This window comes from Rhododendron vialii, chromosome 9a (assembly GCF_030253575.1).
Source record: "Rhododendron vialii isolate Sample 1 chromosome 9a, ASM3025357v1".
NCBI classification, from domain to species: Eukaryota; Viridiplantae; Streptophyta; class Magnoliopsida; order Ericales; family Ericaceae; genus Rhododendron; species Rhododendron vialii.
Genome location: NC_080565.1, coordinates 23,511,547 through 23,535,840, shown reverse-complemented (window position 1 = coordinate 23,535,840; position 24,294 = coordinate 23,511,547). Strand labels below are relative to the sequence as shown.

The window sequence follows — 24,294 nt, the reverse complement described above, 5'->3', positions numbered from 1 at the left end:
ATGTGATTCGAATTAAGCTTAAGCAAAATGTTGACATTAGTTTTTGGCATGACTGAGGTCTTAATTACTTATTGACCAAGTTGTATTATTTTAGTATATAAGTAGGCTGCAGATGTCAGAAATTAACTTTCTTTCACTTTCATTTTCTTGGCCAAAACAGGATATTTTAGCCATGACGGCAGCTTAATTAGCTAGTCATGACCCCAGATTAGTGAGTTTTCGAGGATATTATTTTTATAGTTTCTAATATTATTTTTATGGAGTCGCTTTTACTCGTAGTTGAGATCAATCCTATATTATTAACAGTTTTAATTCCAATGAGAAACTTAGAGGGCCCGTTTGATTAGCTAGAAAAATAAAATGTAATGTGAAAATGATAGAAAGTGAAGTGAAAGAAAAGAGAAAAAAGTTTTTTTTCTCACATCCGTTTGATTAGAATGAAAATTTTGTAAGAAAATAATAAAGAGAATAAGATATCATTGTTTCGAGAGAATAAAATTGCCGAAATTAAAAGAGAGGAGGTGAAGGGAAGAGGATAAAGAAGAAAGTTAGAGTAATTGTTGTTAATTTTCTCAAAAAAATAAAATTTTTTTGCACATTTTGTGAGAAAAAGTAAAACAAGCTCTCAAGCTTTAAAGGATTGTACAAAAAAGTTTACTTTCTACCACTTTCTAGAATATTATTGCTAAGTGAACACAAAAAAGTATATCTTTTTTTTTTTCTCTCTGTTGCATTTTCTATTCTCTCTATTGCATTTTCTACCATTATCTCGCTAATCAAACAGACCCAGAAAAGAATGATAAGTTTCACATTTTTTTTACAAAAGTGATACACACATAACGGTTGTGTAAAACACAACACACAACCAATCTCTAGCCATCCATGGCTGTAATGAATGGTCAGGATTCGCTCAAACTCTTCCTCATAAAAGTTAAACTTATCCATGGAAAAGTTTTTTTAAAATCTAGACCGTCCAAATATATCTGGACGGTGAGAATTACACACACAACCAACACAATGATTGTGCAAGTAGCATTTTTATTTTTTTTATTACAAAATATAAATATTTGAATTATATCAAACGGAACATAAGTCTACAATCACACCAATGACTGTTAAGGAGACAAACATTTACTCCAATAACCTCGATCTATTCAAGAGAAGAAATTATCAACATTTGTTTTTGGCAAAAATTGACCCATGACCGTCCTGTGGAAGTGCGCAAATCGACGGAGCTAATTACCCTCCGGTTCATTTTGTATACTAGTTTTGGAGGAGATAATTAACCAATATGGGACAAATCCCAACACTCTTCCGCACGTGCGACCCCTGACTCGCACGTGGAGAGGTAAACAAAGGATCCAGAACACACGGATCACAATGAAATAAAGTGCAACTATGGCACAAACAAAGGGGAAAAGCCTCCGAAACTCTAGCTTTGATACCATGTTAAAGCATCCAACTCCAAACCAATTGGCAAAGAGTGGAGAGGCCGCCCAGGCTCATATACTAGTTTTGGAAGAGATAATTAACCAATGTGGGACAAATCCCAACACTCCCCCGCACGTTCGACCCCTGACTCGCACGTGGAGAGGTAAACAAAGGATCCGGAACACACGGATCACAATGAAATAAAGTGCAACTATGGCACAAACAAAGGGGAAAACCCTCCGAAACTCTAGTTTTGATACCATGTTAAAGCATCCAACTCCAAATCAATTGGCAAAGAGTGGAGAGGCCGCCCAGGCTCATATACTAGTTTTGGAGGAGATAATTAACCAATGTAGGACAAATCCCAACACATTTGACATTTTCAACGATGGAGCTTGATATTTTCTATCAACCTCCTCTTCGTAAAATTGCAGTAAGTTTTTTTTTTTTAATTAGGAATTTTTTTAATAAATCTTTGGAAAGATTTAATGGATCAATTGCACACTGACGAACGCCACCCGAGAATTAAACCTAAAGAAAGATAAGAAGCCAACCAAAATACCACAATGAAAAGCAAAACCAAAAAGAAACAACCATTTGACAACTTGTCGAACCTTTTAAAAACTTTTGACAACTTGTCGAACTTTCCACTGTCCAGGACGTTAATCCAACACCGCAAATTAGTTTAGTCACATTTGCAAATTAGTTTAATCTCGACTCCACTGTTCATGACATATATCAGTTCATGAGAGAAGCTTTAATTCATAGATTGAGATTGAGTAGCACATTAAGTCAAACCCCGCTTAAAATGATATTACATCAAATAAATATTTTAGCCTCAACTTGGCATTCTATTCTTCTTTTCTTTTCTTTTTCTTCTTCTTTTTTTCCCTCCTACAATACAAAATAGTAGCTAAAAGAGACAACAATCATGCATACATCAACAGACTTGCTAATAAATTTTATTTCTTTTGTGACTTCTTGTGGCAGGTACAATAACAGTTGTTTGTAAATCTTTTTTTTTCTTTGCTAAGCGAAAAAAGGTGGAGGAGGGGGCGATCGGGCTTAGCAACATTCTCCTAGGTGTGACCATAGAAATTTCAAACCTGCGACGGGTCTCGAAAGGGACCAAAGAGCCATAACAACTGCCGCCCCACAAAAGGCCAGTGGACCACAGCCGGACTTCGCAGGAGAACCTAGTTTGAGAGAGCGTCATTACCACGACTCAAACCTGTGACCTCTTGGCCACCCAAACCCTATGCAACACAAATTTCACTTATGTTATACCATACAATAAAGGTGTAATATTTTTGATAACTCATGGTGATGCGCATTCTGGAATTGTTACATGATAGAGTCAACAAAATATATATGTTAGACATATACCTTGCATATATGTAACGACCCGACCCGATTGACCATGGACACCCTTTCAGTCCAAATTACTTGGCATAAAAAGGTATATCTAAGAAGGTACCATGTATCTCTAAGTGGGTGTTAGTCTCCAATTGCTTGTTTGGAGTTGAGGCTCGAGAGGTTCTTGGCTATTTTCATTTAGGTTTTTTTTCTGATTTTTTGGTTTTTCGGTTTTTCGGTTGGCGTCTTGCCTTCCTTTAGGTCTTGGGTGGCTTTATGCCGATGTGCCCTTGTTCCTTTTAATCTTTGTAATCCTTTATAAAGATTGATAAATTCTTTTGCTTAGAATATGAATATATATATATATATATTCAGTCATTTTCAAGTGAGAAGGTCCTTATTTTAGTTAAAATAAGGACCTCTCAATTTCTTCCATTTACCGTTCGAATTACGATGATCCGAGCCACTCAATGTGTTCAGAACGTGGAACTATATATATGAGACTTTAGCTCCTAACCAATGTGGAACTAAACGCTCTCAAATCTCCAAATCCGGGGTATTACAATATATAACTGCTACTATAAAAGGAAAAATTTACGCAATTAAAAACAACAATTTGATGTTCCCACTTGGAGACATTAGTTATTTAATTCATTCTCATGTATCTTTGTATTAGTTTTTTTCTTAAAGGCTGAAATTAATAGAGAAACAAAAGCAAAACAATAATAGAAAATCTCGCTGATTATTTTGATATATAATAATAAATTTGTGCTATTGAGGATTCGGTTCTTGTGGTTGCAATCCATGCCTATCAAGATTTGCAGGGGACCATTCCCAAATAAGATATATGTATAAAAGTGGTGGATGCTAATTTTTACTCAATAAAATAGTCTTAGATATTAAAAAATTTATTGTAATATATAATTGAAATTGTTTCTTAATAGCTAGTAATATTGTATGTGTAAGTTGGTATATGTATCCATATACACTTTTTCTACATACTGTCTCCACGTATGAATTCATGAAAAGTCCACAAGGTTAGGTCAGATAATATATATCCATTGCAAACCATACACAACCAGACCGATTGATTCTTCATCTCCATTTTGTTTTAGAATCAATATTATTTTCTATTTATATGGAAAATCTACAAATTACTATCTTCAAAAGGGAGAAATCTACAAATTAATATTTTTTTTTAAATTTCTATTTAGCAATAAATTTGCAATTAATTAATCATGTGTCCGAGTAAGTTTAGTTCAGGAAAGTAAGATTAGTACTCGATCGGTATAATGCACCACTTTGGAACCACGTACACTATCTGTTTAAGTTGTCCCTTCCCTTATTTAAAACAACCGAACAAAAACAATGACAAATTGCATGCATGAGCACTGGTGACAAGATAGCAAAAGAGTTGACTATTTGTTTCTCAACTTACAAGAAACATGACTTAATTAGGAACAAATTCATTTGTTTGGAATCAAATGGATCAATTTATCAATGGATGAACACTAAAAAAAGGCTCACCTACGGATCTCAAAAAGCTTTTGATTTGTGATTCGACGACTCTCACATGCGTACTTTCTCTTCGTGTGATGGGCTAGTTCATATGGAATTTGCTCCAGGTAAAATTGAACTACATCTATTGAATAGTGGAATTGGTTCTCCGAATTAGTTGATACATTTGGCTGAATCTCAAAAAAAAAAAAAAATTATCAATGCACTATTATTTTCAGCTAACATTGTCTAGCCAAAGTTTACCACTATGTATAGTAAAATTACAGTGGTGAATTGACCATAATTGACGAGGACCATCAAATGAGCAAAAGTGGTAAATTCAAGGAAAACGAATCCTACCAAAAAAAAAAAACGACAATGGTAGACAACAACGATATGATAAATTCAGAGTCACGTGGTGAAGGACAAACATTATACGAGCTATGCATTTCTTCCGTATCTTTGCTTTTATAAAGTACTTTAATTAAATCCCATAAATGATTTCCTTAATTAAAGACTGTTCAACTTAATCAATGGAAACATAATTTGAATACAGACCAGTTCAAAGTACTGAAATTTAGAGGAGTGCTAGGGACAAAGAAAATATGCAAAGAATTGACCCTTAAAGTGTACATGAATGGCTCAGATTCAGTATGCAGTGAATCTGAGCCGTTCATGTACACTTTAAGGGTCAATTCTTTGCCCATTTTCTTTGTACTTAGCATTTCTCTCGTGAGTAAAATGTCATGGCCAAAATAGCACGTTAATCCAGAGCATCTCCTCGAACGGCTCCTCAACTCCTGTGTCAATACTTGGCATAAAATGCTAGAGCCAAAATGGTACCATGAACGAATGTCAACACTTTGTAGATAATTCCCTACCTATCTAACCTTTACACATTATATATATGTCAGCAAATAATAACAGCACAAGACAGAGGAGAAAGCCTTGAGATGCATGACCAAGACAGAATTTTGGAGACTGTCTAGGCTCTGCGAATCTCTTTGGAGATAGAAATCCAGAGTTAATTGGCTGAAATTAGGGAATAAAAATACCAGATTTTTTCAAGTTATAGCCAATAACAGGTTTAAGAGGAATATGGTGGGATCAGTCAAAGTTAATGGTAGAGTGCTGGTAGAACCTAAGGATATTAAGGAAGCAGTAGTGGTCCACTTCAGCAATAATTTTATGGAGGAAAGGAGCAACAGGCCAAAACTGGGGGGAGTATTTAATCGAAACTGAATTTAGATGCAACTAATCAAATTCAGAGCCGGTTTGTAGTGGGGAAATAGAAGCAACTCTGAAAAATTGTATTAATCTCAAGGCCCCTGGACCTGATGGATGTAACTTCTCTTTTGTCAAGAAAGGATGGGGTTTTCTAAAGGATCTGGTACTCCAATTTTTTGATGATTTTCATGCCAATGGTAAACTCGCTAAATGTATCAACTCTACCTTTGTTGCCCTAATCCCCAAGGTTGATTGCCCTACTTCGTTTAGAGAATACAGGCCCATAAGTATGGTGGATTGGGTGTACAAATTACTGGCTAAAGTTCTGGCCAATAGACTTAAAGGCCACCTACCATCCCTTATTAGAGAGTCTCAAGTTGCTTTTGTTGGGGGTAAGCAAATTCTGGATGGGGTTCTTTTTGCCAAAGAGGTCATACATAGCTGGAAGCATGATACTCAAAGGGGCTTAATTCTTAAGATAGATTTCGAAAGAGCATATGACTATGTGAATTGGGGATTTCTTCTCGATATGATGGCGAAGGTAAGCTTTGGGGGAAAATGGTGTGGGTGGATCAAGGAGTGTTGTTCTACAATATCAATGTCAGTTCTAATCAATAGGTCAGCTTCTAAGAAGTTCCAAACTCAAAAAGGGCTAAGGCAAGGAGATCCCTTATCTCCTTTTCTTTTCAACCTAATTGTTGAGGCTCTTAATCTCTTGCTGGAAAGAGCTAGAGATCTCAATATCATTAGAGGTGGTAGGGTTGGGGCCAATGGAGTGACTGTTACCCACCTACAGTTTGCTGATGATACCATCATTTTCTATAATAATGATGTAGAGGAGATGACTAATATCAAGAGGATTCTCAGGTGCTTTCAGCTAATGTCAGGGTTGAAGATTAATTTTTCTAAGAGCTCGCTTTGTGGAGTGAAGATTCTGAATCAGGATGTGGAAGCTCTTTGTTAGGTGATGGGTTGCAAGATTGAATCTTTGCCTATCAAGTACTTATGACTGCCTCTTGGGGCTAACCCGAGGAGAATTAAGACATGGGAGCCTGTTATTGACAGTTTGGAGAGGGCACTAAGCATATGTAGAAGGAGATGTATCTCTTCTGGGGGTAGACTCTTGTTAATCAACTCCAACACTTGCAATCTTTTTGTTTACTTTATGTTTTTGTTTACTTTATGTTGCTGTTCAAAATGCCTAGAGCAGTTGCCAATAAATTAGAGAAACTTCAGAGGCAGTTTTTTTGGAGGGATACAGCTGATAAAAGGAAGATGCACCTTGTCGAGTGGGATCACATTTCCAAGAGCAAGGAGGATGGGGGTCTGGGGGTGAAGAAAATGATGCAACAGAACTTGGCTTTACTGGCAGAGTGGTGGTGGAGGTTTCACGAGGACAAGAACTCACTTTGGGTGAAAATTATAAAGGGGAAGTACAGATTGGATTATGGAACCTAGCTGCCACAACTATTGGAATCAGGACAAGTAATGAATATTTGGAGGGACATTTGCTGCATTGGAAATCTCAGTTCATGTATTGAACTATTAATCCAGGAGGGCTTCAGGATCCAAGTCCATTCCGGTCAGGACGTCGTGTTTTGAAACCACACTTGGTTGGGGGATCAAGCTATCCGTGAAGCCTACCCAAGACTCTACCTTCTCTCCTCACAAAAAAAATGATGCGGTCAGTGTCGTGAAACTCTTACCATCTCACAAAAATCTGCAGGCATGTTAGCGAAGGTGCAGCTTTATTGCCTTATTCTTGTATCACGCCCAATAATTCCCCTTCTGGCACCTACCTGCTAGTAGCAGATAGCTATCGCTAGCTAGCTGTTAAGAACAACTGAGATCCAATGACGACCTTGGCTCAACCCTCTTTTGTGTGTGGCTATATCTAGAGTGTAGTCATCTAAGGAGATACAGTTTATTTAGTTATAATTGTAATGGAATGTTTTTTCAAGTCACGGCCGGGGACGGTCCCATCCGGCGGCCACTTGCTGCAACGTAAATAAACTAATTAACAGAAGAAAGAACATGATATATATAATCTTCAGTACTCCAACAAACAAAGCTGCAACGTAAATAAACTAATTAACAGAAGAAAGAACATGATATATATAATCTTCAGTACTCCAACAAACAAAGAGTTTTTTGAGGGATGATGAGGTTAGGAGACCCAAAAACAGTACTCAAAAGTTTTCAAATTAATAGTGTTGATCGATCAAGCTAAGCCAGCCATAATAATAACATGACATGATATAATCATCCTCCACTCCAATCAGCTCAACTAACTCAAAATTTTTAAGTGTTGTTGAGAGAGACCCTGGCTACCTAGCTAGCTTCTGTGTGTGTACGTGTAAAGAGCATCATCATCTACGTCATATTGTAATTTTTCCAAGTCCCTCTCTTTTTATCCCTGTGCCCATTCTCCAATCTTAGTCACCTTAATTTCTCTCTCTCTCTCTCTCTCTCTCTCTCTCTCTCTCTCTGACATACAAACAGAGACACTCACCTCGATCAGTTTCTCCAACAAAAAAAAGAGGATTGGGTATGAAGCGTATATGTTTGTGATTGATTTTTCAGGCCATGTGGCCAAGGTTGGTAGCTAGTAAGATTCTTAGAAAAAGATTAGGAAGCAACAATTTCGTTGCTGATTTTCCAATCAACAGCATCGAAAGTTCGTTAAATGATCAGTCCTTGATCAGCTCTGAGATTATATGTAGTAATATGGATGATCATGTGGAGACACAAAAGTACAAGTAAGACTTTTTTTTTATTTTTTTATTTTTTTTCCATTTTCTCTTTTCATATTTATCAAACAAATTCTTACCTCTCCTTTTGCTTTGTTTTTTCGTAAAGGATATTTGTTAGTACATGGAACGTTGGCGGGGTTGCACCATCCGACAATATGAGTATAGAGGAGTTGCTAGATGCATGCAACACTTCTTGTGACATTTATGTTTTTGGGTAAATGCATGCCAGAACTCAAATAGTACTATTAATTTGCTTTTATATACGTACGTATGTTTTTGTGCAGCTTATATATGTATGTATGGTTATAAAAAGTTGATTGTATTGGGAGAGCGAATTGAATCAAGAATTATACATTTAATTAATTCTATGAACATTTCAAAAGCATCAACCATTAAAAAAATAGCAGAACCAACAAAATATTGCCCATGCAACGGCTCATATATATCGACTAGAAATCAAATTGTGTGAACTAACACAACTTTTTTTTTTATTATTATTTATTTATAGAAAACGATGTTGATCATGCTCACACAAAATCACGAGCACAAGTTTATATATGTCGATCTCTTTTTGTTTTTTGGCAGATTTCAAGAAGTTGTGCCTCTGAGAGCCTCAAATGTGCTAGGATCAGAGAACAATAGAAACACCAGGAAATGGAATTCCTTGATCAGAGAAGCTCTCAACAAGAAAACAATCAGCCAACATAGAAATGAAGAAAATCACATTGGCTTTCAACCAAAACCATTGGAAAGTAGCATTTCGCCAGAGTTTCGATGTATCATAAGTAAGCAAATGGTTGGGATATTGATATCGGTTTGGATCCGAAATGATCTTCGACAGTACATTCAGAACCCTAATGTTTCATGTGTGGGTTGCGGTATCATGGGTTGCTTAGGAAATAAGGTACGTACCTACATAATTCTAAACTTATATCTATTCTATGCATGGTACGTAATATATATCACATTTTTACAAACTTTAATACTACTACAAAACAATTTATGGGGGAACGAAAAATCTAACTAAATACCCGCCAACTCCACTCAAAAATGGGAATTGTCCACCCAACGAGAATGCATAATTTCACTCTGAAATTATTATATTTATTCAGACATTAATTCAAGATTGAAGAACCTCTGGATTGACAAATCGCCATGATAAATTTCAACAATTTTAGTTCAAAATTTAGAAATTTTCATTCTTGACATGAGTACAATTTTTGGTCTGAAACTTTATAATAATCCTTTTATTTCTCAATCGGTTTTTTTTTGGTCTACAAGTAATCTTCCCAAACTTTAAACGACGAAGCACACAAAAAACCCAATCAGAGTAGCCGCAAACGTTATATGCGGAGAAAAAAAAAAACGGTTATATGTGGGTCCGAGATATTCTGGAGCCCATCCTCTGTGAATATTCCGTTCAAAAATTTCGAAAAAATTTCGATCAACATTATATATGGTTTTACAAATTTTGAATTCGCAGGGTTCGGTGTCAGTTCGGTTTCGGTTACATGAAACAAGCTTCTGCTTTGTGTGCACTCATTTGGCTTCAGGGGGCAGAGAAGGCGATGAGAGACACAGGAACTCCAACGGGGCCGAAATACTGTCTCGAACTGGCTTTCCAAGAGGCCCTTCACTTGATTTGCCACGAAAAATTCTTGACCATGAGTACGTAATTAACTAACTACTACTCTCTCCGTCCTTAAATAAGTGTCCGGTCCGCAAATTTAGGTTCTTTAAAAAAACGCATTTGTTTTGTTAAAAAAATTATAAAAAATTCACAAATCAATATATAATGAGTTTTTTCGAGTTGTGAATAAAATTTGAATTTTTTAATCAAAAAAATGTATCTTTGATAAGGTTTAGGTTAGCGTGCTGGACACTTGTTTAATGACGGAGAGAATAATTAATTAGTCATAATTTAATTTAAGGGAACCGTCCAAATGATTAATTATGACCTTTTTAAACTAAACAACTTTTTTTTTAATCAAGTACATTAAACAAAACCCTCGATCTAATAGCTTAAGGACCAATTATTGCTTGTTTACGGGTTTCAAAAAATCTACAACATGCTGATGTGGCGCTGTATATTTACTCATTCCGTCTCAAATTGATAGTCTACTATATGAAAAGATGTGCAATTTTTAGATAAACAAATTTTAGACAAGCAATTTTTAGTACTCCATATATACTTTTCCAAATATGTTTGCGCGAAACTGTAATTGCACGTCCTTTCGTAGTTGGAACGAAGAGAGTATAATTTTGGGAGTTTGATAACTAGTTACTAATTTACAATCATGAATCACGTAATGCTGCATTCGCATGCATATTGGGTAAAGTGTTGTACGTACGTAATAGAGTACTTGCTCGCTCTTTGAAGGATAAAAGGAAAAATGAAAGAAAGAAAATAGTATCTCTTTGTATTTAGCTAGGCAGATGATTGTACAAATTAAACCAACTTTTTGTGATTATGTTAATCACCGTACCATTGATCATCATATTCTATCTTAATGTAGTTGTATGATAATTTTTTCAAACGTTGCATGTGGGCCTAAATGAGATAAATGGGTGGCTAAACTGCCTTGAAAAAGCTAGGTTGATTTCTTTGCTCGTTAAACCGTCTACTATCATAAAATATACAGTACATATATATATGGATCCTAAATTAAAATACTTCTGGTTTACACAAGTTGACTTTTTTTTTTCCCCCTATTAATTGTTTTCTCATGGGAGAAAAATTTAAGCTAATTGCACTTATATATTTTTGCTGATATCAGCTAATGAATGAATATCGAATTAATTATTATTGACTCGATGCAGTCGGATAATTGTGCTTGGAGACTTGAATTATCGGATTTCTTTGCCAGAACTGGAGACAAGATTATTAGTCGATAAAGGAGAATGGAATACTTTACTACAAAATGATCAGGTAGCTAGCTAGCTAGCAAAACTAATAATTAATTAATTAATTAATTAATATTCCTAATTAATTATTAAAGTCAATAAACTTCTCTAATGATCGTCTAATCGTCGTGGTATATAATATATATAGCTAAAAATGGAGCTTACGGATGGTCAAGTGTTCCAAGGATGGCAGGAAGGAACGATTAAATTCGCGCCTACTTATAAGTATTATCCGAATTCTAACGATTACTTTGGCGGTGTTGAAGGGAAGAAGGACAAAAAGAAACGCGCTCCTGCATGGTAATTATCACTATTTTTTAGGCTCTGTTTATTTCGATGTAAACCAAATTTTTTTTAAATCTAAATTTTTTTATTTTTTATTTTCTGGTGTTTTGTTAGCTAGCTCATAAAAAAAGTAATATTCAAAAGAATGGTAGATTGCTGGTTTAGAAATATTTTTATCCAGTAAGCTCTCTCTCTCTCTCCTCCTCCGATCTCTCTCGTTTTGGATCTAATATGATTTGGGAGAAGAAGGGAATGAAATACGTGATTTTGGAAAATGTCGGACCATCAAGGGTGAAATGCAAAAGTGAGTAGTTACGGCCAAAATTAGAGGAAAACAATTTCACCCCGTTGGTGCAAAATGTTTTATCTTGAAAATATTTCCCCCCTTCTTTTTCTAGCCGAACGATAGAACACGTCCAAACAAACGGAGCCTTATTGAAACTGATCATTCGCAATAAGATCGATAGCAAAGAATTTTTTTTTTTTACTAAAATAACTGCTAATTTGTTTTAGGTGTGATCGGATAATTTGGTTTGGAATGGGGTTAAAGCAACACTCGTACACGAGAGGAGAATTAAGTTTGTCGGATCACAGACCGGTGAAGGCGATTTTCAGTACTGAGGTAAGAGAGTTTGTCAAAGATTGAAAGGGCGCCTAACGAGTTTCCTCCGATCAGAGAGATTTGAATTAGGGTTCACAAGATCGATCGGCTAGACATGCATTCAATTGGCCAATCAAGCTTCTAAGAGAAATTTTTTGACACCGTACGTAATAGAACAAGGGAGAGGATCCTCTTTCACTCCATGAAAATATTGGACTAGATCGTCTAGTTAGCATAATTGTGGGCTCTTATCAGACGCATTTTGATGATTTAAACCGTTCATGATTTAGGGCTTGTCAATAATAACATTCACGTCAAAAATCTGAATATTGATCGGATATATGGGTTAAATTGGTTCCGACTCGGTGCTGTAGTCTTGTTGTGTTCTAAATACAAAAGTGTTCCGAAATCATACCAAATGATATCCGATCAACCTAATTTTGTTAATTTTCCTCGGCAAAATCCGATCAACCTAATTTTTAGTGTTGATGTACTAATGTTCTCGACAAGCTCAAAAGTACGTACGTACGGTTTGAGTCATCAAAGTGGGCCAGATAAGAGGCCACGAACAAGCCAACGGGATGGTCCAGCCCATTTTCATGGACCGGAGAAGAGCTGATCGAATATTCCATAGAACAATATTGATCGTGTTTAAAGTTGTGAGGATGAAAGAGAAGAAGCAGAAGAAAGAAAAGCACAAGAAGGTTCTATTGTGGAGTATTATTATTATTATTATTATTATTATTAGTTTAAAGTAGTTGATGATGAGTGTACAGTGTAATGTGGTTTATTTTATTAGAGAGATCTCCATGTAGTATGTTCTATCTCCATATATGTATGTTGTTTTCAGCCAGCAGAAAACATGTCCAAATCATGCTGCGCGCCCTCTCTCTTTCCATGGAGTATAAAATAGGAGTATATATGTACGTATCTGTTTGAATATATATGGATCAGTATACACAATTAGAGATAAACTTATTAATTCATGGAGGATGCAATCTCAATATATTTTTGTTGATCTTTCCTGCAGTAAATATTAGAAAGTAAAAAGAAGGTAGAAGAAAGCGGGTTACCAAAAAAAAAAGAAGGTAGAAGAAGAAAGCAACAAAGTTAGGATTAACGTAAAAGACCTAAGATTGTCACACACACAAAAAAAAAAAAAACTATTCTCTCAAACTCATATTTTTTCTCCCAATATTCGGTAAAAGAAACCCAATATGAGTAAAAACCGTTCAAGAAAAAAATTAAACTTGCATGATAACTGAAAAAATCCTTCAATGTTTGAATCCCTTGCATGAGAACTGAAAAAAAAAAACATTCAAAAAACTCCCAATGGCAAAAGAAACCGAATGAGTAAAAATCGTTCAAAAAAATAACAAAATTAGGATTAACGTAAAGACCCAAGATTGTAAAAAAAAAAAAAATTACTATTCGCTCACACTCATATTTTTTCTCCCAATATTCGGCAAAAGAAACCCAATATGAGTAAAAATCGTTCAAGAAAAAAATTGAACTTGCATGAGAACTGAAAAAAAATCCTTCAATGTTTGAATCCCTTGCATGAGAACTGAAAAAAAAATCGTTCAAGAAACTCCCAATTTTCGGCAAAAGAATCCCAATATGAGTAAAAATCATTCAAGAAAAAAATCCATCTTGAATACTGAAAAAAATCCTTCGATGTTTTGAATCCCTTGCATGAGAACTGAAAAAAATCGTTCAAGAAATCAAACTTACCTCACTATCGGTAATGGTTGTTCAGAAGTTGGAAAACGTGGTAAACGTACGCCCGTGACAAACCATAAAAAACGTGGACTAACTAGGTTAATAGAAAATTTGGCAAACGTGATAACATTATTTCCCAAAATCACAGGGAACCAATTACCCAAAATCTCATTGTAACGTCCCGATTTTTCAAGGAATTTTGAAAGTATTAACCCTAAAATACACTAAATTTTTATAAACTACTAGGCCCTTATTTGTCGTTATACAAAATGTACATAAAAAAAATACAACAAAAAGAATCCAACATTTTATTTAAATATCTTAAGAGCAACTCTAGTCTTGATTCAGATCTCAAGCATACTTGGTCTCCGCTCTTGGTATTCTTCCTGTATCAAACAGCTCCACCATTGAACCCTGCACCCTCTGGCAAATTGATCGCCGAAGCAAACAATTTACCAGGATACAAACGTATCCGTGAGTGATAATTCACCCAGTAGAATAATCTCAATCCTACCAACCCCTTACTCTACATTTAGCAGATCAACAATATATCAATTCATAGGAGGTACAAAATAATAACACATCGCCCTTTCCTTTACTATCCATTATTTTACATGAAATCTAAGTATCCTCTCCACAAGGTCCTTTCCTCCCATATCCACTAATTTTGACCGTCCCATGGAATAACTCTCCCTTTATTTATCCTGCACCAGGGCTCTAAGCGAATACTAGTCTGGATTCGCTTACAACCATAATAAAGGAACAGCTCACCATGACAACTCAGCATTAGCGGTCGCACTATTTCATTGTCAGGATCCTTTACCGTCTCCCAACTCTACACACTGGGTACTTTACCATACCCCTAATCTACACACTGGGTACTATACCGTATTCAAGAATCTTTTACCGTTTCCCAAAATACTGTACCCGGAGTCCTTTACCGTCCTCCACACACACTGGGTACTGTACCGTATTTAGGATCCTTTACCGTATCCCAAATACTGTACCCGGAGTTCTTTACCGTCCTCCACACACACACTGGGTACTGTACCGTATTTAGGATCCTTTACCGTATCCCAAATACTGTACCCGGAGTCCTTTACCGTCCTCCACACACACACTGGTTACTATACCGTATTTAGGATCCTTTACCGTATCCCAAATACTGTACCCGGAGTCCTTTACCGTCCTCCACACACTCTGAGTACTTTACTGTACTCAGGATCTTTTACTGTTTCCCAACTCAACTAAAGGTACTTTACCGTACCAGGGTCCTTTATCGGCACTCAATATCCTTAATCAACTTTACCATTTTATCATTTACTTAACCACGTTTACTTGTTCACTACTCGAAACCACCCATGAACCCAAGCCCATTCCAACACAAACAACATGATACAATCAATAACAGCTCGATTCATAACATAATACATTTCAATGAGATAAAAAGTACATATCAAATAATATTGTGCGAGCAAGTAAACACATAATATTTTATGATTGGACCGGTGCCCTTAAGATTCGTTGAACAAGTAAATTAATTAATTATAGCATGCGCTTATTCTACTAAAAATAAATCAACCACATAGTTTAGGTTCAAATTGAGAACTAAAGTATATTCAGGGGGCAAACTGCAATTTCATAATATCTCACTTTAAAAGAAAAACGTGCATGCTGCAGCCGCCTTCGATTTTCAATTTTTCAGGAAATAGAGTACTTCTGGTTTGATTCGCGGGTATGACAAATCCCATTATAACTTTTCAAATTCATCATATAGAAATTATTTAATACTTAAGAGAAAATAGGGAAGCAATTATTCTACCTTAAATTCGACCGAAAGAGCGGGTACTAGTTTGCGGACGATTTTCGGTAAAATGAAAAAGACGGCGGCGGCAGCAGGGGACTCGGGGCTAATTGAAAGGTGGTTTGTGGATACTTGGTGATGTAGTGGTTGATTGAGAACCTGAATATGATGCACGGATGGATTTTATGTAGAAATTCGTCTCTCTCTCTCTTTCTCTATTCTAGACTCAATAATAGAATTGGAAGTGAAAAATATACTGGTGTTCAATTTTCAGATTTATGTGGGTATGTATAATGGGAGAGAATAAGGCAGTGAAAATGTGAGAGGATAAATGTGGAAGTGGTAGAATGGGAAAGGAGAGTGAATGAGAAAGATACTGATAACGATAAGAGAGATAGAGGACAAGTGCCACATTTGGTGGGGTTTTCTTTAATCTAATGTATGTGCATGGACGCGTATATGTATAAGATAAGAATGTATGTGGACGCGTTTATGTATAAGGTGAGAATGAATGTGGACGCATATATGTATAGGATGAGAGAGATAGAAGTGGAGAGTTAATTTGAATAGAGTTCTAGTTAGGATTTAAATAAGAAAGATAAGAGATGAATATAAATCCCAAATTTCCTGTATATCTAAAGTTTAAATATATATCTTAAATAATAGCGCAAATAATATCAATTGTACACGTAATAATATATTTTAATTATTCAATCTAATTAATTATTGAATTAAAAATTTAACAATATAAATTTGTATTAAAAAAAATTAGGTCAAAAATCCGGGTCGTTACACTCATTGTCCTTTAGAAGGTATATTCCTTACAGGTTTCCACGTATGATTCCTAATTTTCAGCTAGGTTAATAGAAGTTTAAATCTTATGTGATAATCAAAATTGGAGGTTTCCTTTAGTTCAGAAAATTTGGTAAATGTGGTAACATTATTTTCCGAAATCACAGGGAACCAATCTCAGCCGAAAATGTGGCATTATAGTAGTAAGCATCATTTTCCAATTTATCGTTAGGTTTTCTATCCTGTAATCTCAGTCGTAGAAAAAATGTGTATCGATCCTATGGTTCAAAATATAGGAGTCATCATTTTAGTTAAAATTCGGACCTCCTCATTTCTCTCATTTTTCGATCGAATTTCGATGATCCGTGCTGCTCAATGTGTTGAGAACGTGATTTTAAGGGTACTCGCGAGAAATCAGCAAAAAAAAAGGATATATATATATATATATATATATATATATATATATATATATATATATATATATATATATATATATATAATATGTGCCCCGGCCACTGGGTATTTGATTCTGCCCAATCATTGGCACACCCATGAATAGATTTGATTGGAGGGTTGCGATCGTACTAGAACTGATAGCAAATGATGAAACAGTTAATTGGTTGGATGAGTGAATGGGGGCACCCGTTACCTACATGTGACATGGGGGCGCATCATCTTCGGTTCTCTTAAATTAATTCCTATTCTTCAATTAAGTTTGATCGGATATGAGATTCGTCAAATCAGTATCCATCTGAATCAATCGAAGCATATTTAATTATCACGAGCTAGAGAAATGGGTGGTCATTCATTTCTATTCCATCAAATAATTAATATATGATCCAATCAAACCGTTATCGATGTCCGACTTGAATTTTTGCATGGGGATATAGACACATCAAGTGTTACAAGAGGAATGCTCGGATCGTCTAAATCAATGAGACCGTGGTAGGTTTTATTTTATAGCACATGAGTGACCACAAGATAATATCTTCGGTTGGCATGGAAATTAAGGGATGTCGTGCTACTTTAATGACAAAAATAATATAGTGGAACAGGTGGTTGATTTGCATGTGCAAAGATAGAGCTTCTTCTTAGTCAATGTGATCTGCAGCTACTATGAAGGAATTCTCCATCTGCTGCTGATGTTTTGCTGTTCGTACACTACAAGAAATTTGGAATCTCCCAACGGTTTTTTTAGTAACGGTTGAAAAAACCGTTGGTATAGATGGTGTTTAGCAACGGTTTGCAAAACGTTACTAGAAACAGGACTATAGCAACGGTTTTCATGTGACCGTTACTAGATTACAAGACTATAGCAACGGTTTCCCATAACCGTTACTAAAAACCGGACTATAGCAACGGTTTTCCATAACCTTTACTAAAAACCGGACTATAAAGACGAAAAAATTGGCTTATTAGCTTTTTTTGTCTTTATTCAAAAAAATTAAGTTTTGATCTAAATTTTTTACTTTTTAGATTCCTCTCGTCATAACGAAGCAATAATCTCAAAAAAATTGACGAGAAATTAATAAATGCAAAAAAAATTTGAATAAGGACAAAAAATAAGCCACTTTGGCTTATTTGTTCGAACAAGCGTAGCTATCTTTACTATGTAAAAAATAGACGGTTCCAATCGGAAAAAAAAGAGTAGGTGTTTGTATAGTATAAACCGAATTTAAAAACTTGGATTAAGAATAAATCGATAAAACTCTAAATATTAAATATTAAAAGGCCCTCAATATTACACAAGTGCTTGGCTAGCCCAGCTGGTTCGCACTCGCGCGCGCATACGTGAGGTCCTGGGTTCAATTCCCAGGAGGAGCAAAATTATTGTGTTGCCTTCCATGCGCCACGCGGGTGATAGGGGGGGCCACGTGGCTGCCATGTCATATTTTACCCCAAATTTTTAAAAAAATACTTGTCTTTAGCAACGGTTAAGAAACCGTTACTAAAAAATTACCCCATATTTAAAAAAGAAAAATTCTAAAATCAATAATGAGTGTGTGAATGTGTATTAAAGGTATAAAAAGTACACAAAAATACGTGTTTTTCTTGTCTTTTAGTATGCTTATAGTCGGCCCAGTGGGCTGACAATAGCAAGACCGTTTAAAAAAAAAAACTTGCCTACAACCGTTGCTAAAGAAACCGTTACTAAAAAAAAATCTGTACCAACACTCGTCAAAACCGTTGCTATATCTCTACACCAACGGATATCTCGCAACGGTTTGGGCAACGGTTGGTGAACCGTTGGTATTGCTTTTAGCAACGTTTTTGTGTTTTTTAGTAACGCTTTTGACCGTTGTTAGATCCCAATTTTTTTGTAGTGGTAGTTTTGTGTTTGGAGTATTGGTCTGCAACTGCAAGTGTGGGATTATTTTTTTAGTTCTAGGAATGCAGGATAATTTGGTATAGTTCTTTGAGACTTGTTTTTGGCCTGTTTTCTAGCTATTAATTGGTTTGTGTCTTTGATTGGTTGGTTTCTTGCCGGCCTAGTTGTTTATTTCTCGAACTGGTCTTGGGTGACATAATTGTCGGGGGCGCGGGTGCCGATTTGATTAGGAAGCATGTCTCCCGTCAGGGGCGGACTTACTGTTGGGCAAGGGGGGTCCACTGACCCCACTCAACAAAAAAATTCTGTGAGAAGTAATGTAGTTTTAGGGGTATTTCTGTAAACTTGCCCCCATGTCCTCCAAACATTTTGCCCTTATACCCCCACAAAATTACAAGTATTGCCCTTTTCACTTTCTCCTTTTTCAGCCAATTTTTCCTCTCTCTCCCTCTGTCTCTCTCTCTCTGAAAAAGGAAAAAAATGGAGAATGGAGATTCGGAGAGAACTCACACAGTTTGAAGAAAATTCTTTTTGAAACCCTCGATCTTGATCACTACGACACTACCGCTGACGAGTTGGAGTTTTTTTCAGTCATCACTCATCAGACCCATTTACAAGTGAGTAGCTTAGTCTTAGATCCCCTTTTTTTTTTGTGCAAAGTGGATTTGATCCACAAATACTCAATCTCTCTAAATACTTTTTCTCTCTATATGGATAATGGATATGGGGATGAAAATCAATATTTGTGGCTGTTTTTACAGTTTTTTGAAACTCACTGATTATGGTTATGGAACAAGCCCAAGGGAAAGGAAAGCATTCTGTAAATGTTGTGTGGGTCTCTGATTCTTTAGATTAATTTTGGGCTAATTGATTATTTTTTACAAAGTGAATGTCTTTGTGGATTTTTTTTGGTTGTAGATTGGGGAACCGGGAGTCCGGGACCACAGTCTCAAATGTTGAGCAAAACAAGTCAAAGGTAAAAGCTAACCCATGGCCCTAGATATAAATTAATTAGGACATAATTCATTATTTTGTAGATTGTGACTTTTTTGGGGAACAATACTATTGACTGTTTTTTTTTTATCCGCATACTATTGACTGTTGAAAACTTAGGTTTTTTTTGATAGAAATTTGTTAACAATTTGTACTTTTATTTCTATAGATATGGAGAGGTATTTTAAACGAAAGAATCCCGAAGAATCATCAACTCCTACAATTAACAATGAGCCTTCGAAGCAAAGTCGTAAAGAAAGTGACTTACCGGAGCTTCAAGCTGATCCAGGGCTTCGACCTCGAATTATGGATTATGATCCAAACATTCGAGAACAAGTTCGGAGGGCTTACTTACTAAAGGGCCCTTGCCAACCTCGTAACCACCAATTTCGGCAAAGGAACTTTTCAGGATTCTTGAGAAGATTCAACTCTAGAGAAGATTCAACTCTAAATGGTTTGATGAATATGGTAGTTGGTTGGAGTATAGTATATCAAAAGATGCTGCATTTTGCCTTTATTGCTATCTTTTCAAAACTAAAATAGGAGATCAAGGAGGTGGCGATTGCTTTGTGGGTGAGGAATATACAAATTGGAAGAAGAAACGCAGATTGAAAACTCATGAAAGAAGTATTAATGGCGCCCACAGACAAGCTCAAAAAAAATGTCAAGATTTATTGAATCAAAAGCAACATATTGAAATTGTTTTCTCCAAGCTATCTGATGATGCCAAGAGAGACTACAAGGTACGATTGACAGCATCAATTGATTGTGCTCGATTTCTCTTGAGACAAGGGCTTTCATTTCGTGGGCGTGATGAATCCGAACTATCAAACAACCAAGGAAACTTTCTTGAGCTTTTGAAGTTTCTTTGTGTGCAAAATGAGAATGTTAGAGCTGTTTCACTTAAAAATGCTCTTGAAAATCTTAAACTCACATCTCCAAAGATTCAAAAGGACATTTGCAATGCAGCTGCTATAGAAACTACCAATGCTATAATGGAAGAACTTGGTGATGAGTTTTTCTCTATTCTCCTTGATGACTCTAGGGATGTTTCAACGAAGGAGCAAATGGCGGTTGCTTTGAGATATGTTGATAAGAGGGGATGTATGGTAGAGCGCTTTGTGGGTATTAAACATGTTACTAGTACTAATGCTCTCCCTCTAAAGAATGCAATTGAAGACTTGTTTTCCACACACAACGGGGCTAGCAATATGCAAGGGGAGTTCAATGGACTAAAGTCACTTATTTTGCGGGAGAATGAATGTGCATATTATGTTCATTGTTTTGCTCACCAGCTTCAATTAGTTCTTGTGGCCTTAGCAAAAAATCATGTCCATATTGCCGACTTCTTTGCTTTGGTTCTAACATTGTTAATGTTGTTGGAGCCTCATGCAAATGTCGTGATGCTCTTCGGGAGAACCGAGCTGCCCAAATTATTAAAGCCCTTAGTCTCGGTGATATTACAAGTGGCAAAGGCCTTAATCAAGGGACCACTCTTAGTCGCGCTAGTGATACACGTTGGGGATCACATTATGGCACCTTACTTAGCGTGGTTACCATGTTCGACTCTGTGATTGATGTGCTTGATGTTGTAGTAGAGGATGCATCTTCCTCAGATCAAAAATTAGAAGCCTTCCGTTTATTGAAGGGAATGCAATCTTTTGACTTTGTATTCAATCTACATTTGATGAAATCTGTCTTGGGAATTACAAATGACTTGTCGCAGGCATTACAAAGAAAAGAGCATGGCATTTACAATGCCATGACACAAGTTCAAATATGCAAGCAACGACTCCAATCGATGAGGGATAGTGGATGGAGTAGTTTGATGGATGAAGTTTTTGCTTTTTGTAGAGGCAATAATATTGGTGTTTCTAGCATGGAAGGCCTCTATGTTGCTCAAGGAAGATCAAGGCGTAGAGCTCACGAAAAGACAATTTCTCATCACTATCATTTCGAGGTTATGAACACGGTTATCGATAGGCAACTCCAAGAGCTAGACAATCGTTTTAATGAGGTGAGCACCGAGTTGCTTCTTTGTGTTGCATGCCTAAATCCATCCAACTCATTTGCAAGTTTTGACGAGCAAAGGTTGAACCGCTTTGCCAAATTTTATCCTAAAGACTTCTCGTGTATTGAACTTTTGGCAATTTTGGATCAACTTGAGAATTTCATCATTGATGTGCGCTCTAGTTTCGAGTTTTCAAATTTAAAAGGAATTGGTGATCTTGCTCAAAAGATGGTCGAGACCCGAAGAGATATAGGGTATCCATTGGTATACAAACTGTTGAAGTTGGCCTTAGTTTTACCTGTTTCGACTGCAACAGTAGAGAGGGCTTTTTCTGCTATGAAGATTGTGAAGAGTCGACTTCGTAACCGGATGGGTGATCAATGGATGCATGATAGTTTGCTTGCCTATATTGAGAGAGAGATTTTTGATAGCATTTCAAATGAAGCTATCATGAATCGATTCCAAAATATGACAAATCGACATGGTCAATTGTAGGTGAAATGATATATAATGAACGGATATGCTTTTTTGCTTATATATTAGAAGTCGGTATCTCTTTTTGGTTATTGTTCTATTATTTTTGTTATCTTTTGGGTCATTGTTTACAAGTGCAAAATTATTTGTGTTGTATATGTTTGACAGCTTGACCCCAGTGGGATTAAATCCTGATTCCGCCACTGTCTCCCGTTGTAATTAATGCCTTTGTGTCGTTGCTCCTTTTGATCCTTGCATGTAATCGATCCTACTTTCAAAGAACAATTAATTTCCCTTTTCTTTTTTTTTCCTGATAAAAGAAAATCCTCACATCCAAGGAAGGATCTTGATTACTTAATTACATGTGTACATAAGGACATTCTCATGGAGTATGAAATTAAATATAAGCTAAAAACGTAAGTGTTACTTACATTTGGACAAGTTTTAGTGTGTTTTCACCAGAAAACCGACTCCAATTAATAGGTGTGGTTGGTGAACGTACATCAAACTTCTAATTGAACCAATTAATACCTCAATTGATGAAAGAGAAACAATTAAAAGTTTAGTGAATTATATATGGACTATACACATTGGGGTCACGTCCGAACCTTTTCTTTTCTTTTCTTTTTTTTTGTCACATCCAAACCTTTTCAAACCTGTGTTTTTCTTCAATTAATAATGCACCTTCCAAAACATACACGCATGTATAATGGGATATATATATAGTTGTCATCAATATTCCAATTGTACAAACGCTTCTAAGGAAGAAATAAAGGGGTGGCCATGCGGGTTCCAAGTGCATGAGAAGGCGTGCACGCGCATATATATATATATGTGTGTGTGTGTGTTACTACTCCTATATATATGTGTTCAACTTTTACTACTCGTACTTAATATATATAGATGGACCCACACACTCAAAACTTAAGCCAGCTGGTTCAATCAATCATGAACTGAAGTCCTGAATATCAAAACATGCAAACAGACTACACATTCACCTCATGAAATTACATGCATGCTATATATCATACGGATGCAGCTAGCTATATATACTAGTAATTAATTAATACTGTATGTACTACAATGGTAATACTGATACAGTACGAAAATAGGTACAAATAAGGCGTAGGGTACACGTGTCAAATGTACTCAATCATCACGTGTCCATCAATTATTCCTTTTTTTTTTTGAAAAGATCATAATCACATTAAAAAAAAAATGCGGAATCAACTGAGTACATCTGACATCATTAAAGTATGCAAATCAGGCGGAATACAACCTAAGGAAAACATAACTTTTCTATTGAAACAATTTGCTGCTAACCAATGTGCTACCTTGTTTTTCTCTCGGGGACACCAAGAAAAGGACCATTTTCTATTCCTAGCCCAGTCAAAAATGTCTTCAATTACTACCCGAATTTCCCATGGTCTTGTGGCGGTAGGGGTGTTAAAGCAGTTAATAAGTTCCAAGCAGTCCGATTCAAAAATGGCTTCAGAGAGGTTCATATCCTTGGCAATCCCACACGCAATTCTGAGTGCCCAAGCTTCTATGGCAAGAGCTGAAGCAGCCACAACCTTATCCGTACGCCAATTATTCCTTTGTAGATACAAAAAACGGTGTCGGGTACATGTTAGGTAACTCCTTAATTTTATGGTACAAGTCGACAATAACCTTCTCTATCAATTTGTCTATTCTACCAACTACTGATAAAATCAACAAACACTGCTACAGATTACGAAATCTTTTAGGTCAAAATTTCCAGAAAATAAACAAACGAATAACGAAATTGAATTTGCTTTAAGACCGTTGGAAACGGGAATTGTTTATCACTGGAAATAACAAATTTGCAACACAAGATTAGTAAATTTACTGGACCAATTTCAAGCGTCCGGAAATTGACAATCGATGCTAGTATTGGAATACTATATCCTTAAAGCAAATTCGTCCCCCACATTGGTGCTCTTGGGTCTCTTGAACGTTTACCTCTCAGGATTACTCAATTTTTGAAGAATGAAAGTAGCACTATAATCTGTTCAACAGGTGAACCAGGAAATTGCGTAGAACTCTCAATATCTATCAATGAATGGGGAGAAATCGGGTCCTATTTAAAGATAA

At 36.0% G+C, this 24,294-nt stretch overlaps 2 protein-coding genes across 2 annotated transcripts; both read left to right on the top strand.

Moving 5' to 3' along the window:
- Positions 1-8,070: 8,070 nt before the first annotated feature.
- LOC131301297 (type IV inositol polyphosphate 5-phosphatase 9) lies at positions 8,071-12,375 on the top strand. The gene is made up of 7 exons (XM_058327498.1): positions 8,071-8,270; positions 8,371-8,478; positions 8,850-9,168; positions 9,748-9,932; positions 11,085-11,193; positions 11,317-11,468; positions 11,967-12,375. The coding sequence occupies exons 1-7, from the start codon at positions 8,098-8,100 to the stop codon at positions 12,097-12,099; spliced, it is 1,179 nt and encodes a 392-aa protein (XP_058183481.1). The 5' UTR covers positions 8,071-8,097; the 3' UTR covers positions 12,100-12,375.
- Positions 12,376-16,027: 3,652 nt separating this feature from the next.
- Positions 16,028-22,357, top strand: LOC131299720 (uncharacterized). The gene is made up of 7 exons (XM_058325298.1): positions 16,028-16,081; positions 16,540-16,616; positions 19,620-19,677; positions 19,739-19,772; positions 19,864-20,148; positions 20,238-20,957; positions 21,080-22,357. The coding sequence occupies exons 1-7, from the start codon at positions 16,028-16,030 to the stop codon at positions 22,198-22,200; spliced, it is 2,349 nt and encodes a 782-aa protein (XP_058181281.1). The 3' UTR covers positions 22,201-22,357.
- The last annotated feature ends 1,937 nt before the right edge of the window (positions 22,358-24,294 follow it).

Excerpts from the sequence above, each read along its gene's own strand:
- LOC131299720 (XM_058325298.1), top strand. The coding sequence starts at position 16,028 with ATGGACGCGTATATGTATAAGATAAGAATGTATGTGGACGCGTTTATG. Across the intron at positions 19,678-19,738 it reads TTGAGCAAAACAAGTCAAAG|ATTGTGACTTTTTTGGGGAA; the intron begins GTAAAAGCTAAC and ends ATTATTTTGTAG. Across the intron at positions 20,149-20,237 it reads AGAAGATTCAACTCTAAATG|GAGATCAAGGAGGTGGCGAT; the intron begins GTTTGATGAATA and ends AAACTAAAATAG.
- LOC131301297 (XM_058327498.1), top strand. The coding sequence starts at position 8,098 with ATGTGGCCAAGGTTGGTAGCTAGTAAGATTCTTAGAAAAAGATTAGGA. Across the intron at positions 9,169-9,747 it reads TGGGTTGCTTAGGAAATAAG|GGTTCGGTGTCAGTTCGGTT; the intron begins GTACGTACCTAC and ends TTGAATTCGCAG. Across the intron at positions 11,469-11,966 it reads AAGAAACGCGCTCCTGCATG|GTGTGATCGGATAATTTGGT; the intron begins GTAATTATCACT and ends AATTTGTTTTAG.